The sequence below is a fragment of the Trichosurus vulpecula genome, chromosome 5 (assembly GCF_011100635.1).
Source record: "Trichosurus vulpecula isolate mTriVul1 chromosome 5, mTriVul1.pri, whole genome shotgun sequence".
Lineage (NCBI taxonomy): Eukaryota > Metazoa > Chordata > Mammalia > Diprotodontia > Phalangeridae > Trichosurus > Trichosurus vulpecula.
In genome coordinates, this window is record NC_050577.1 from 276,196,416 (window position 1) to 276,208,953 (window position 12,538).

The 12,538-nt window shown below is 45.8% G+C and overlaps 1 protein-coding gene across 1 annotated transcript in view; it reads right to left on the reverse strand.

Moving 5' to 3' along the window:
* Nucleotides 1-12,538, reverse strand: part of KCNH3 (potassium voltage-gated channel subfamily H member 3) — a 34,868-nt gene that overhangs the window by 7,738 nt on the left and 14,592 nt on the right. Inside the window, exons 8-10 of the mRNA XM_036761117.1 lie at nucleotides 2,020-2,304; nucleotides 1,289-1,488; nucleotides 679-928 (exon numbers count right to left, since the gene is read on the reverse strand). Of these exons, the coding sequence (XP_036617012.1) occupies nucleotides 679-928; nucleotides 1,289-1,488; nucleotides 2,020-2,304 (735 nt within the window). The remainder of the gene's footprint in view (nucleotides 1-678; nucleotides 929-1,288; nucleotides 1,489-2,019; nucleotides 2,305-12,538) is intronic.

Consider the following 12,538-nt stretch of genomic DNA (forward strand, 5'->3'; position numbering starts at 1 on the left):
TGTGGATCAGAATTAGATCTGGGGTAGCAATGCCTTCCACTGTTTACCCTCCCTTCTGAGAGATGGAACTGAGAGGCAAGGCGAGTGAAGAATTTATCAGATGTTCTGAATTTAGCAGAATGAGATTTCCAAGAGATATTGGATAGCTAAAGTCCCCCACTGCAGGTATATTTTACCTCTGCACTAATTTGTGATCTGTTTCAGGAAAATATCATCCATGGCCTCCATCCACCCACAAAACATATTTCTACAATGACAGTACTCCTCTTTCTCCTTTTATCTTTGTCTATATGCTCAAATGCTCTCTAGGATGCCCTCAGGTTCAAAGATTCCTGAAAAATATTTTCTTGACATATAGTATTACTCACTTCCCTCCTATTAGATTTGCTTCTTTTGAACAAGGCACACCCTTCCGTCACTCCAGCTATGCGTCCCATCTTACAGAGCCTTTGAAATTGTATTAATCTCCTTTGCATTAAAATTTCAATTTCATCTTTCTATTATCCACACCTGCATATTAGCGTAGAGACATCTAAGACCTGGAGTATCATTCCTGAAGCACTGCTGTGTTATTTCCTCCTTCGATTTACTAGGAAGTTTCTCTATAGCATGGAGTTACTTTGATTCTACATGCTTCCTGGGCCCATTTCTCCCTCCCTCGACACCCACTTCACAGACCTAGGATGGCCAGCACAGTGCCGCCCTTGAGCACCTCCATGGAGCCAGAGCAGACGAAGTAGAGGGCCTGCAGGGCATCGCCCTGGTGGATGAGGTACTCGCCAGGTGTGCAGAAGGCTGGACGCAGGGCCAGGGACAGTGCCCGCAGGCAACCCCGGCTCGCTGCCTCGAATAGGGGCAACTGAAGAACTTCCTTATGGAGGTGCATTGCAATGTCAGCTCGGAGTTCATCTGGAAGGCTCTGCAGCAGCTGAAGAAGGGGGAGGAAAAGCTGGCGGGCAGGATTCAGCCCTCCCCTAAAGACCCTCATCCCCTACTCTCCTTGCCCTGAGTCTCGTGGCCCACCTCCCCCAATACCAGCTGGACTTACAGAATGCCAGAGCTGTAAGGGATCTTGGAAATTCTCATTACCCCCATTTTAAAGATAAGAAAAAAAAAGACCCAGAGAGGTTCAGCAAGTAGTCCAAAACTCCGGAGAGGACTGACGGAGTCCTAGAACCCAGACCTGGGTTCCAGATCCTTCCATTATGCCACGACTGCCCTACTGTGCCAAGCCTTGGCCCCAGGCTCCAGTGCCCCCTACCTGGGTGGCATCAGCGTCCCCACTCACCTCTGTGGTGTCAATGCCGTTGTTGACGGCCCAAGTCGTTTGGAAGTACTCCAGCATGCGCTGTTTGAGCGGCTTAGGGATGCGGTGGATGCGGATGTAGTCCCGCAGGTCCCGGGTGCGGCTGTGGTAGAGGAAGCGGCGGGCGTACATGCGCTGGATGATGGCCGTCACGTTCCCAAACACCACTGCATGCATCAGCGCTAAAGGAGAGGGGCGTCGCGGTTTGGGGGCCGCCGCCAGGCTTGGGCACATGACTCCCCGCTTCCCTCCATCCCTTGTTTCCTCCTAAAATGGGTACCCAGCCCTCTCTGCTGGGCATCCCCCCACACGCCTCTGGGCCCGGGGCCACCAGGCATGCTGGCATGCAGGTTCCCCTTGGGCTTCAGAACTCTTGGGGCCCTGCTCCTCAATATGCTGGGGTCCAGCTGCCTTCACCCATCCCTCAATCCGCCAGGAGGCCCTGAGCATGGAATCCTAACACCAAAGGGAGGTTGAGGTATCTCGGGTGGAGGAGCAAAGGTGGGAAATCTGAAGCCGGGAGTGCAGAGGAAGCAAAGTTTCATGAGTGATGGGAGGGGCATGAAACTGGAAAGGGAACAGTGCCGAAAAAGGCTGAAAAGCCCGAGACAGGGGCCCCGAGGTGGATGGGGTCAGGGGTAGGGAATGTGTGGTAGGAAGTCCAATACGGCAAAGACAGAGGGGCCCAGAGAGGGGAACCCAGGGGGTCTCACCCCCAATCAGCATGGTGCAGATGGAAAAAATCTTCTCTGTGTCCGTGTTGGCCGACACGTTGCCAAAGCCGACGCTGGTAAGGCTGCTCAGCGCAAAGTAGAGAGAGGTAATGTAGGCACTACGCAGGGACGGGCCCCCCAGCAACGCCAGCCCCGTCCCGTTGGCTTCAATGCTGCCACTGCTGCTGCAGTTGTCACCCAGGCCAGAGTTGTTCCCCACGGTCCTGCCTCGCCCCACCAGGTAGTAGGGCGTCTCTAGTCGTCTGGCCAGCTCCTGCAGCCAACCTAGATCAGAGCAGAGGTCCTAAACTGAAGCAAAGTCGTGGCCCACACGTGGCCTATGGGGTGTGTCTGGGCAGTCTTGGGTCACATGTATGTTTCATCAGGTCCAAACATGGACAGGTGTGTCTGCTCCTGCGTTCTGCCATGCTGACCCAAGGGCGTACACAGCACAGCATAAAGGATCCTGGGATGGGTATCAAAAGACCCAAGTTTCAAATCAGGTTTTGACATTAGCTGTGTGACCATTTAAACTCTCTGAGCCTCAGTTTCTTGTTTGATAAATGGCATTTGCAGTACCTACTTAATGCAGATTCTGAGCAAAACACTTTGTAAAACTTAGAGCAATTATTGTTATTATTATTCAACCTTCTCAGTAGATCTTCACCTGCTCCTCTCCCCCACCTTCCTTCTATCTCCTCTTTCCCTACATTCAACCATTCCCCCCAAAAATGACATATTTGTAAAGCACTTAGCTGAGTACCTATCACACAGTAGGTACTTAATAAATGCTCCTTCCTCTCTCCTCCTCTCCCTCTTCTTCCCTGCCTCCCTTCCTTCTTCTCTTCCTCCCCTCCCTCCTTCTCTCCCTTCTTTCCTCCCTTCCTCCCTCCCTCACTTTCTTTCTTCCTTCCTTTGTTCCTTCCTTCCTTCCTTCCTTCCAAGGAAGGCATCATCCACAGATTCCATCTGGACAGGCAGTATGTGATACACTAAAGAACTCAGAGACATGGATACTAGGGCTAGGCTCCATCTGGTGGTGGTCCTTGCCCAGCTTTTATAGCCTCTGGTGTCAAAGACAGCTGGGGCTAGCAGTGTGGATGGTAAAATATACTTTATTGACAGTGTCAGAAATAATTCTCCCATAGGTTTGTTTGGCAGGAGGGGCTCATTTACAGGGTAAAGGAAGATTACTGGGAGTATGAAGAGAGGAAGCTAAGACAGAATAAACTAGTGACCACTGATATGATCTATTATGCTTCTGCCCACTTGGGCCAAGAAGGGCCTTATCTGTCCTCTCAGCCATCATCATCCTCTTGGCCAGGAACAGCTGATCCATCTGCTTGGCCTGTCTCTTCCAGAAAGCTTTGCCCTCCCAAAGAGTAGGTGTGCTCATCCCAGCAGGTGCACACAGTGAAGTTGGCTGGCAAATTTCCAGCCTCATTCTACAGCACACCTGATACCGGCTCTCCTCACTGAGGCTCTGGGATTAGCCTGAGATTAGAGAGGTGTGAGCCTTGAGGACCCTCCAACCCATTGCTTCCTGGGGGGTCTATCCTGAACCCTAATCTAGGAGATGAAGGGATCCTAGAAAACCTCTTAGCAATGTCTCCTACCCCCTAAGCTTTAGGAGACCCCATAGAAGCCTGGGTTTCCCTTCCAGGAGTTTAGAGAAGAGGAAATGGCATCACGGGCACCCATAGGACTAAGGGCATAAGTAAGATTGCAGAGGTCACTCCGGCGCCCCAGGAACCATGGCACACAGGAGCAGAATACATACTATCCACAAGCCAACCATTTTGTATGATATTCTTCCTCCTGCCATACACAGATCCCTCCATACTTCCTATGACCCTTCACTACCTGTGGTTCATTGGCCTTCACACAATAATTCACTTTTTTATTCATCCATCCTCCAATCCATCCATTCAAAAGCATTTATTATGTGCCTTCTAAGTACAATGTACAGTGCCAGGTAAAGAAGGACATAAAAAAATGAACATTGACCTTCATGGAACCTAAATCTAGAAGGGAAGATGAGACATATTTACAAACAACTCTAAGACAGTAACGGGATAAGTTGCCATCCAATGGTACCAACTGATTATGAAAGGTTAGAAAAGGAAGGTATCATCTCTAGCTGGGCAAATCAGTTAACCTCTGCCTCAGTTTCCTCATCTGTAACATGGGGATAATAATAGCAGGGTTGTTTTGAGGATCGAATGAGATAATAATTATAAAGTGCTTAGCGCAGTACCTGGCATGTAGTAAGTGTTATATAAATGTTAGATATTAAAATTTAAATAAAAATAAATAATATAAAATGAAAAATATAAAAATAAATTTTTTGAAAATATGTGTTAGCTATTTTATTATTAGCTATTTTACAAAATGCTCTTTTTAAAAAGTGTTATATAAATGTTAGCTATTTTAAAAAATCAGTTGATAGAGTCAGGATAGGCTTACAAGACTGTGAAGGAGGTCCTGAGCTTGGTCTTGATACTTGGGTAGGATCTCAACAGGCGGATGGAGTACAGGAGGACATTCCAAGTGATAGGGATTACAACAACAAAGAGAGAGGTAGAGGAACCTCAAGGGATTTTAAAGAAATAGTAAGTAGTTCAACTTGTCTGGGATAGAGAGCTCAGCTTGGAATCAGGAAGATCAGGGCTCACCTCCAGCTGTGTGGTCCTAACTGTGGGACAAATCACTTAACCTCTCTGAGTTGTAGAGAGGCTAGAAGTCTTAGCAGGGTCATAGTCTGCTTTAGGTGGAGAGAGATGCCACACCTATGGAGCGGTTGTCTGTTGATTAAAAGGTTTAAGGAGGTGTGGAGTAGAGGAAGATAGGGCTGAGAAGATCGGCTGGGGCCAGACTGGAGGGCACTGACTATCTGAGATTAGAATCAGAGATAGAGATTTGAGTAACCCAAGGATGCAGAAGTTGCAGCATGAAAGTGATCACTGGTGCCATGGGAATAGATGAGACTACGCAAGGAAGGAGACTGCATGGGATGAGAAAAGGGGTCTAGGATGGAAGGGGAACACTCACAAGGAGGAAGAAGAGCCACTGAGGGAAAGAGTGGTTAGAATGAGGGGAGGAAACCAAGAGCTGGAACGTGACAGAAGCAAAGGATGTCATGGAGCAGATGGTTAACTGTGCCAGGTGCTTCCTAAGTCGGAGAGGGCAAGGACTGAGCAGGGGCTGCTCGATTTTATGGAGGAAACAGCGGGGCTAGGAGTCTGGGGGAGGTGGAATCCAGACTGCAGGGAGGTAAGGGGCGGGCTGTGGAAAATGGAGATGGCAAGCATGGACTACTCTCTGGAGAACCGTTGTGGTGAAATGAAGGAGAGAGAGGATAGAAGCAGAAAGGTTAGCGGGGTGAAGGAGTTACTTTCAGGATAGAGACACCCGAGATTGTCTGCGTGTTCAGGGGAGGGAGAGGGAAAAGCATGAGGATGCAAGAGGAAGGAAGCAAGTGTTCACAAAGTGCCTGCTGTGTACCAGACACTGTGCTAAGTAAGCACTTTGCAAACATCATGTGTGATCCTCACAACAACCCTAGGAGGTGGGTGTTATTATTATCTCCTTTTTACAGGTGAAGAAACTGAGGCAAACAGAGGTGAAGTGACTTGCCCAGGGTCACACAGGGAGAGAAGGAAATGAGCATTTACACAGCACCTACTACGTGCCAGGCGCCATACTAAGTGCCTCATAAATGTTATCTCATTCGATCCTCATGATAACCCTGCAAGGTATTATTATTCCCATTTACAGTTGAGGAAACTGAGGCAAATGGCTGTTAGGTGATTAATCTCTAGGCCCACCTCTGGGGCTAGTAAGTATCTAAAGTAGAACTCAGGTCTTTCTGACTCCAGGCCCAGTGTTTTATCCACTATCATATCTAGCTGCTTCAAGGCAGACCAGGAGATGACGGGGATGAGGTCCTGGAGTAAATGGGAGGGAGGGAAGTGAAGGAAGAAGAGAGAATAGAAGGGAAGGAGTTGGAATCAAGGGCACAGTTGAAGTTAGTTGGGGGGGGGGAGAGAGAGAGAAACAGAGACAGAGAGAGAGAGAGAGAGAGAGAGAGAGAGAGAGAGAGCGCACTATTTCTTCCTCCTTGGGTCAGTGAAATATACTGAGACTTTCAGAGGTAGAAAGGTGGGAAGTTGAGGGAACCTTAAGCTGGAAGGCTCTTCAGAGTCTCATGGAAAGGGAGATCATCTGCTGAAAGTGAGTTTGGAGGGGTGGGAGGAGGAAGGGGGAAAAGCAGAAAGAAATCATACAAGATTTGGAACAGCTGCTGTGGGGAATTCAGAGTGGCAGCACATGATGAATAAGGGAATGGCTAGAGCAGCATTAAGGTTAGGCAGCATGAATTTTCAGTGGGGCCTGACAAAGGCAGTTGTTTTGAGACTTCTGAAATCCTCAGGAGTCCAGGTGGAGGATTAGATAAGATGGACTTTAGGGTTGATGATGACTGACATGAGGGGCATGACAGAAGGTCAAGGGGGTGGGGATGGGGCTCCATGCTGTTCTCTAGGGCAACTCTCCCAGATCTCTCTCTCTCTCTCTCTCTCTCTCTCTCTCTCTCTCTCTCTCTCTCTCTCTCCCCCCCCATTCCCTATGACTCCTTTCCCATGTTCTCCATGGTCCCCAAACATGGTTTCTTTTTGATGCCCACACATTTCCAATGACCCACGTGTTCTACATAGTCCTTACAAGGTACGTAATCCTGCTGACTTCCCACTTGTTCCTTATGATCCCACATTCACACTGATACCACCCTGCCCCATACGCAAGCCTGTTGACACCCTCCCTACACACTTCCTATGGCCCCACATGCAATCCCTATGATGTCCTCCATATCCTCCCTGTGACCCCACCCGTATACAAGACCCATGACACCACTGTATAACCTCGCTCTGATATCCACACAAGCTCCCAGTGACCTGTGCAGTGGAGAGAGCACTGGATATGAGGTCTGTGAGGTCACAACACCCAGCATCAGATCTCTCGTCCTGCCCACTCCAAAGGCTCGTATGTGACTTTGAATTTCACTTTCCTCTTCTGTAAAATCAGAAAGCTGGACGAGATTTTTAGGTCAGATTCAAGGAAATTTACGGCAGGATTCCTGCGATTTGTAACTCGGCAGTTCTGTTAATTTGGTAGTATAGAAAAATCTCTGGTTTGTCGAGTCTCATCTTTCTCAGTTTCCTGCAAAGGCACAAAGACCATCATCTCCAAGAATCCCTGCGAGAGCCCTTCCCTGACCCCTCTCAGTCCTGCTTTTGAGGTGTCACAAGATCAGTGGGCTGCCCAAGTTTGGAGATACCAATCCTGTTCCCTGAGGGGCTGGCTACTACCCTTCCATCGTCCCTGCCTCCCTCCCTGTGCTCCCTTGGGCATCTCGAGCTTAGCTGGGGGCAGCTAGGTGTTGCAGTGGATAAATCACTGGGCCTGCGGTCAAGGAAGATCTAAGTTCAAATTTGGCCTCCAACATGTACTAGCTGTGTGACCTTGGGTAAGTCACTTAACCTCTGTCTGCCTCAGGTTTCTCAATGGTAAAATGGGGATCATAATGGCACCTACCTCCCAAGGTTGTTGTGAGGATAAAATGAGACATTCATAAAAAGCACTGAGCATAAGGTCTGGCACATCACAGGTTCTATATAAATGCTCATTCCCTTCCCCTCCCTTCCATTCACCTCTAAGATCTTTGACAGGAAAGTCTGCATCCCATTTACCCTGGAATCACCCACACCCAGCACAGTGACTCCAGAGAGCAGAGGTCTAATATCTGCTGAATCGAATGGAATTAAGCTGGAATTAATTGATGTAATTAATTGACATTAATGGAATTAATCCCTTTTGAAAACCATAACCTGTCTCCAGGTAAGAAAAGAAAGGTAAATTCCTAACTGGTTTAGGAAAGAAACATGACAATTAAAGAGAGATTCAGAAGGGGCTGCACCTCAGGGATTTTGGAAAGAGTAGTGGGTTTGTAGTGAAGAGGCCTGGGTTTGAAGCCACTACTCCTTAAATAAGTTTCAGAAAGAAGCATATGCTCATCAGAGATAGAAAGAAAGGTCCTATATACACCAGAATATTTATGGCAGCCCTTTGTGTGGGAGCAAAGAACTGGAAACAAAGTCGATGTCTATTGAACAGGGAATGACTAAAGAAGTTGTGGCACATGAATGAAATAGGATATTACCACTCAACAAACAATTATGAGTATAAGGGCAGCTAGGTGGTGCAGTGAGTAGAGCACCAGTCCCGGAGTCAGGAGGACCTGAGTTCAAATCCAGCCTCAGACACTTGACACACTAGCTGTGTGACCTTGGGCAAGTCACTTAACCCCAATTGCCCTGCCTTCCCCCCTCAAAAAAAAACAAGCAAAAAGAAATTATGAGTATGATAAATTCAGAGAAACATGGAAAGACTCATGTGAACTGATACAGAGTAAAGTAAGGAGAACCAGGAAAACAATATTGCACAATGGTTACAACCACCACATAAATAGAAAGGATGCTTAGCACAGTGCCTGGCACATAGTAGGAGCTTAATAAATGTTTACTGACTGAAACCCAAACCCAAACACTGTAATTATAGAATTACATACTTTTGAGTTGGAAGGGATCTCTGCAGTTATCTAATCCACCCCAAATGCAAAAATACCCCTTCTTTAGCATACTGCAATGTAACATTGTCCCCCACCCCTGGAGACCTCTAGGGAGGGTAAATCTACTACTTTTCAAAACAGGACATTCCACTTTCAGACAGCCCCATTAGGAAGGTTTTCCTGATGTCAAGCATAAATTGGCCTCTTTGCAAATCCCACTCAATGATCCTATTTCTGACCTCTGGGCCAAACAGAAAAAGTCTAGTTCCTTCTCCAGATGACAGTCCTTCAAACACCTGAACACAGGTATCATGCCCTCCTCACCCCTCCAGTTTACTTTTCTCCAGGTTAAACATCTCCCAGTTCTCTTAACTGATCCTCATACATCATGAACTCAGGGCCCTTCAACATTCTCATAGAGCTTCTCTAGGCATTCTTAATCTCATCAATATCCTTCTTAAGCTGTGATGCCCAGAACTGAACAATACTCTAGATATGGCCTGACAAAAGTAGAAAACAGTGGGACGATCTCCTCATTGTTCCAGCATGATATACCCTCCTAACGGAGCCCCGAATTGCATTAGTTCTTTTGATTGCCACTTCACACTGACCCCTGTTGAGCTTGTAATCCATTCATCATCAATGACATGAAAAGAAATGAGAAAAATCACCTCTCTTCATTGGAGAGTTGGGGGAGGGGGGTACTATAGGTGTTGAAGGCTAGCTCTCTGGGTATCGCAAATAGCTTTCACCCCTTCCAGGGCTATGACCATAGCTCTAGGCTAACATGGGTATCTTTATCCGCATTAATTTTCTCTGACCAAGAGTGCTTATTGAACCCATGGTTAGCTAATGCTGCCCCCCATCTCTAGCAGATAATACTCCAACTTGGTACTGGCCAAAATATAGGGCAATGGATTGTGGTAAGAACATAATTCAAGTTTAGTTCTACATACATAGCCTTTGAACTTCTCAGTGATGGTCCACCTCAAAGTCAAGAACTCCAGTTCATGTGTGGGATACTAAGTGTCACTGTCAGTGTCTTCTACTGGTGAATACAACAGATTTCTAGTGACCATCATTTTCCAGATACAGGATTGTTCCTTGACCCACCAGGCTCGCATGAGCATTCAGGAAAGAGGCTTCACAAGGCAAAACTAGCATAGGTGTGAAATAATTGACCAGGTCTTCAAAAATTCATTCATCTTTCTCATTCCAACGATCTCCAAATAATGTTGAAAGAGCCACACCAGATTAACCTTTCTTGCCCTTCTGCTTTGGTTCTCTACAACCATATATCCACAAGTGATATCTACAAATGACTTAGCAGTAATAGCATAATTCATCACAAATTTTCGACAATAGCCATCAAATTCTAGAAGAGTCATTAGTTGATGGAAGTTCTTTGGACGTGGCCAGCTGGTGAGCACTCCTGTCTTCTCTGGTTCACTGTTCATTCCATGAAACACAGGACCAAGACTATGCAAAACTGTCCCAATTAACAAATTGACCATTTTAGACCACCTTCTATCCAATCTGACATTTTGTTCAGTCTTTCTCATGAGGTTCCAAAGTCTTTCCAAAGCCAAAGAGGTCATCTAAGTATACCAGCACTTCCAAATAGTTTATATATTTCACCACCTTCTCCATAAGCTGTTAAAATGTGATTGGTGACCCTAGGATTCCTTGAAGCATATTCTCAAACTGGAATACTCCTGGCGAACCAGAAAGTTGTGTTGTTTAGTTTCCTCTGCCACAGAGATCTAGTAGTATTTACTGCATAATTACAATACTGAAAACCACTGGCTGCCCAACAAACAGCTTGAACAAACAGCACAGTCTACTAGTCCACTTTAGTTCTCTTGTTCAGCATCTGATTTTCTACGCAAATCTGGGTCTTTCCAGTGTTTTTCTGTCCCACCATAATTGGCAAGGCATATGGGCTCCAGGACTCTCTGATGATACCATTGCTCGATTCTTTCAAATGGCATTTGAGGGTTTCCATATCTGAAAAGGCTGTCTTCCAAGATCACCCTCAAAAGGATCAGTCGTTGCTGCTTCTCAGGCACACCCTATGTCCCACTCATTCAGCAAGAGCACTCCAGTCCTTGCCATGAGTTTCTTCCTCAAAAGATCCTTCTATTCCTCAGGCACTGGAGAGTTACCAAAGACAAACTTTCTGAATGGAAAAGCATTTAGTAAGTGCTTACTATAAGCCCAAGCACTGTGGGGATAGAAATAGAAAAACATGACAGTTCCTGTTCTTGAGGAGCTCTCATCCTAATTGAATGAGACAGCATATCTAGGAGGGTCCAGCTTCAGGGTAGATGGAAAGGTCAGGTGGTCCTTAGGGTCTGGAGGCAAAGCAGTAAGGCAGATGGTAAAGTCCACTGGACCTTGGGGAGCACAGGTGAGGCAGATGGCCCTTAACTAGTGACTCTTGGGAAGGGGGTAGTAGACCCAAAGGTCATATAATAAAAGAGAGTAGCTTTAGGTTATCTCAGGCAGAAGCTGAGATTGCAAAGGAGAAGGTGTTTAATATCCAGCTAAGAGTAGGTGTCCAGCAACTTGCGGGAACACAGCAATGGGGGTTGAGGTGTGGGAGGGGAAGGGTTCCCCAAGGCCTGCTCTTGAGGTCCTACAAGTCTAGGTGGACAGATGCAGTAATAGTGGGTGATGATTTCACCTTCTTCCAGATCTGGAGTCACCCCTCTCCATAACCCCATCAGAGTTTGCCAGTGTTGGTCCAACGATATTTAACTTCTGCTATATTAATGATGGAATAGCCACTTGAATGCACTCAACAGGGCTGTGACTATCCAGTCCACGTTTGTAATGCAAGCTAGCTCAACCTGGTCATCTGCGCTCTGAGGATGCTGTTCTGCATGAGGCCATTTTGCCCTCCAGTCCCAAGCTTCTTTCCCCTTCCATTATGGCTTCTCCATCCCTATAATCCTTCACCTTCATCCTTCAACACGTTCTAATTATGGTGTAAAGCCTGCACAATAGAATCAACAACTCAGTCAAAAGACACTTCCACAATTCATGGTCCTTTGTAGATTAATTCCTGTGAAAAAGCACCAAGCTTCTAACACCCACAAAAGCATCTCATGTTGCGCCTCCATGTCTCCGTAATGCTAAGAAACAAATGACTTCAATTCACTTTACAAAGTGTAACAGTTGTTTTACAGCAGGTGATCTGACCTGGGGAAACATCTGAAAATCCTGTTGTCCCCTTCCATAAGATCAAAGGTAAAGCCAGGACATTCATCACCACCACTATTATTTGATATGGTGTTAGAAATGCTAACTATAGCAATAAAATAAGAAAAAGAAATTGGGAGAATAAGCACAGGCATAGGAAATATTCATTTGCAGCTTACTTAGAGAACCTGAGTCAACTAAAAAAATTAACTGAAATAATCAATATCTGCAGCAAAATATAAAATAATTCCATATAATCATTGGCATTTCTAAACATTACCAACAAAATTCAACAGGAAATGATAGGAAGAAATTCCATCTAAAATAACTATAGAATGTATGCAGTATACTTGCTACCTACCCAGATATACACAGGAATTATACAACTGCAAAACAGTCTTCACAGAAATAAAGACAGATTTAAGTAATTGAAGGAATATTAATTGCTCATGAGTAGGCCAAGGCAACATAATAAAAATGACAATACTACCTAAATTAATTTACTTATTCATTGTCATAATAGTAAACTAGCAAAGGTTACTTTATAGAGCTAGAAAAAAAATTATCTAGAAGAACAAAAAGTTAAGAAGAAAGTGAGCCTTAGCAGTGCCAGATCTCAAACTATACTACAAAAATAGCAAAACCATCCAATGCTGGCTTAAAAAAAGACAAGTTAATCAGTGGGAAAAA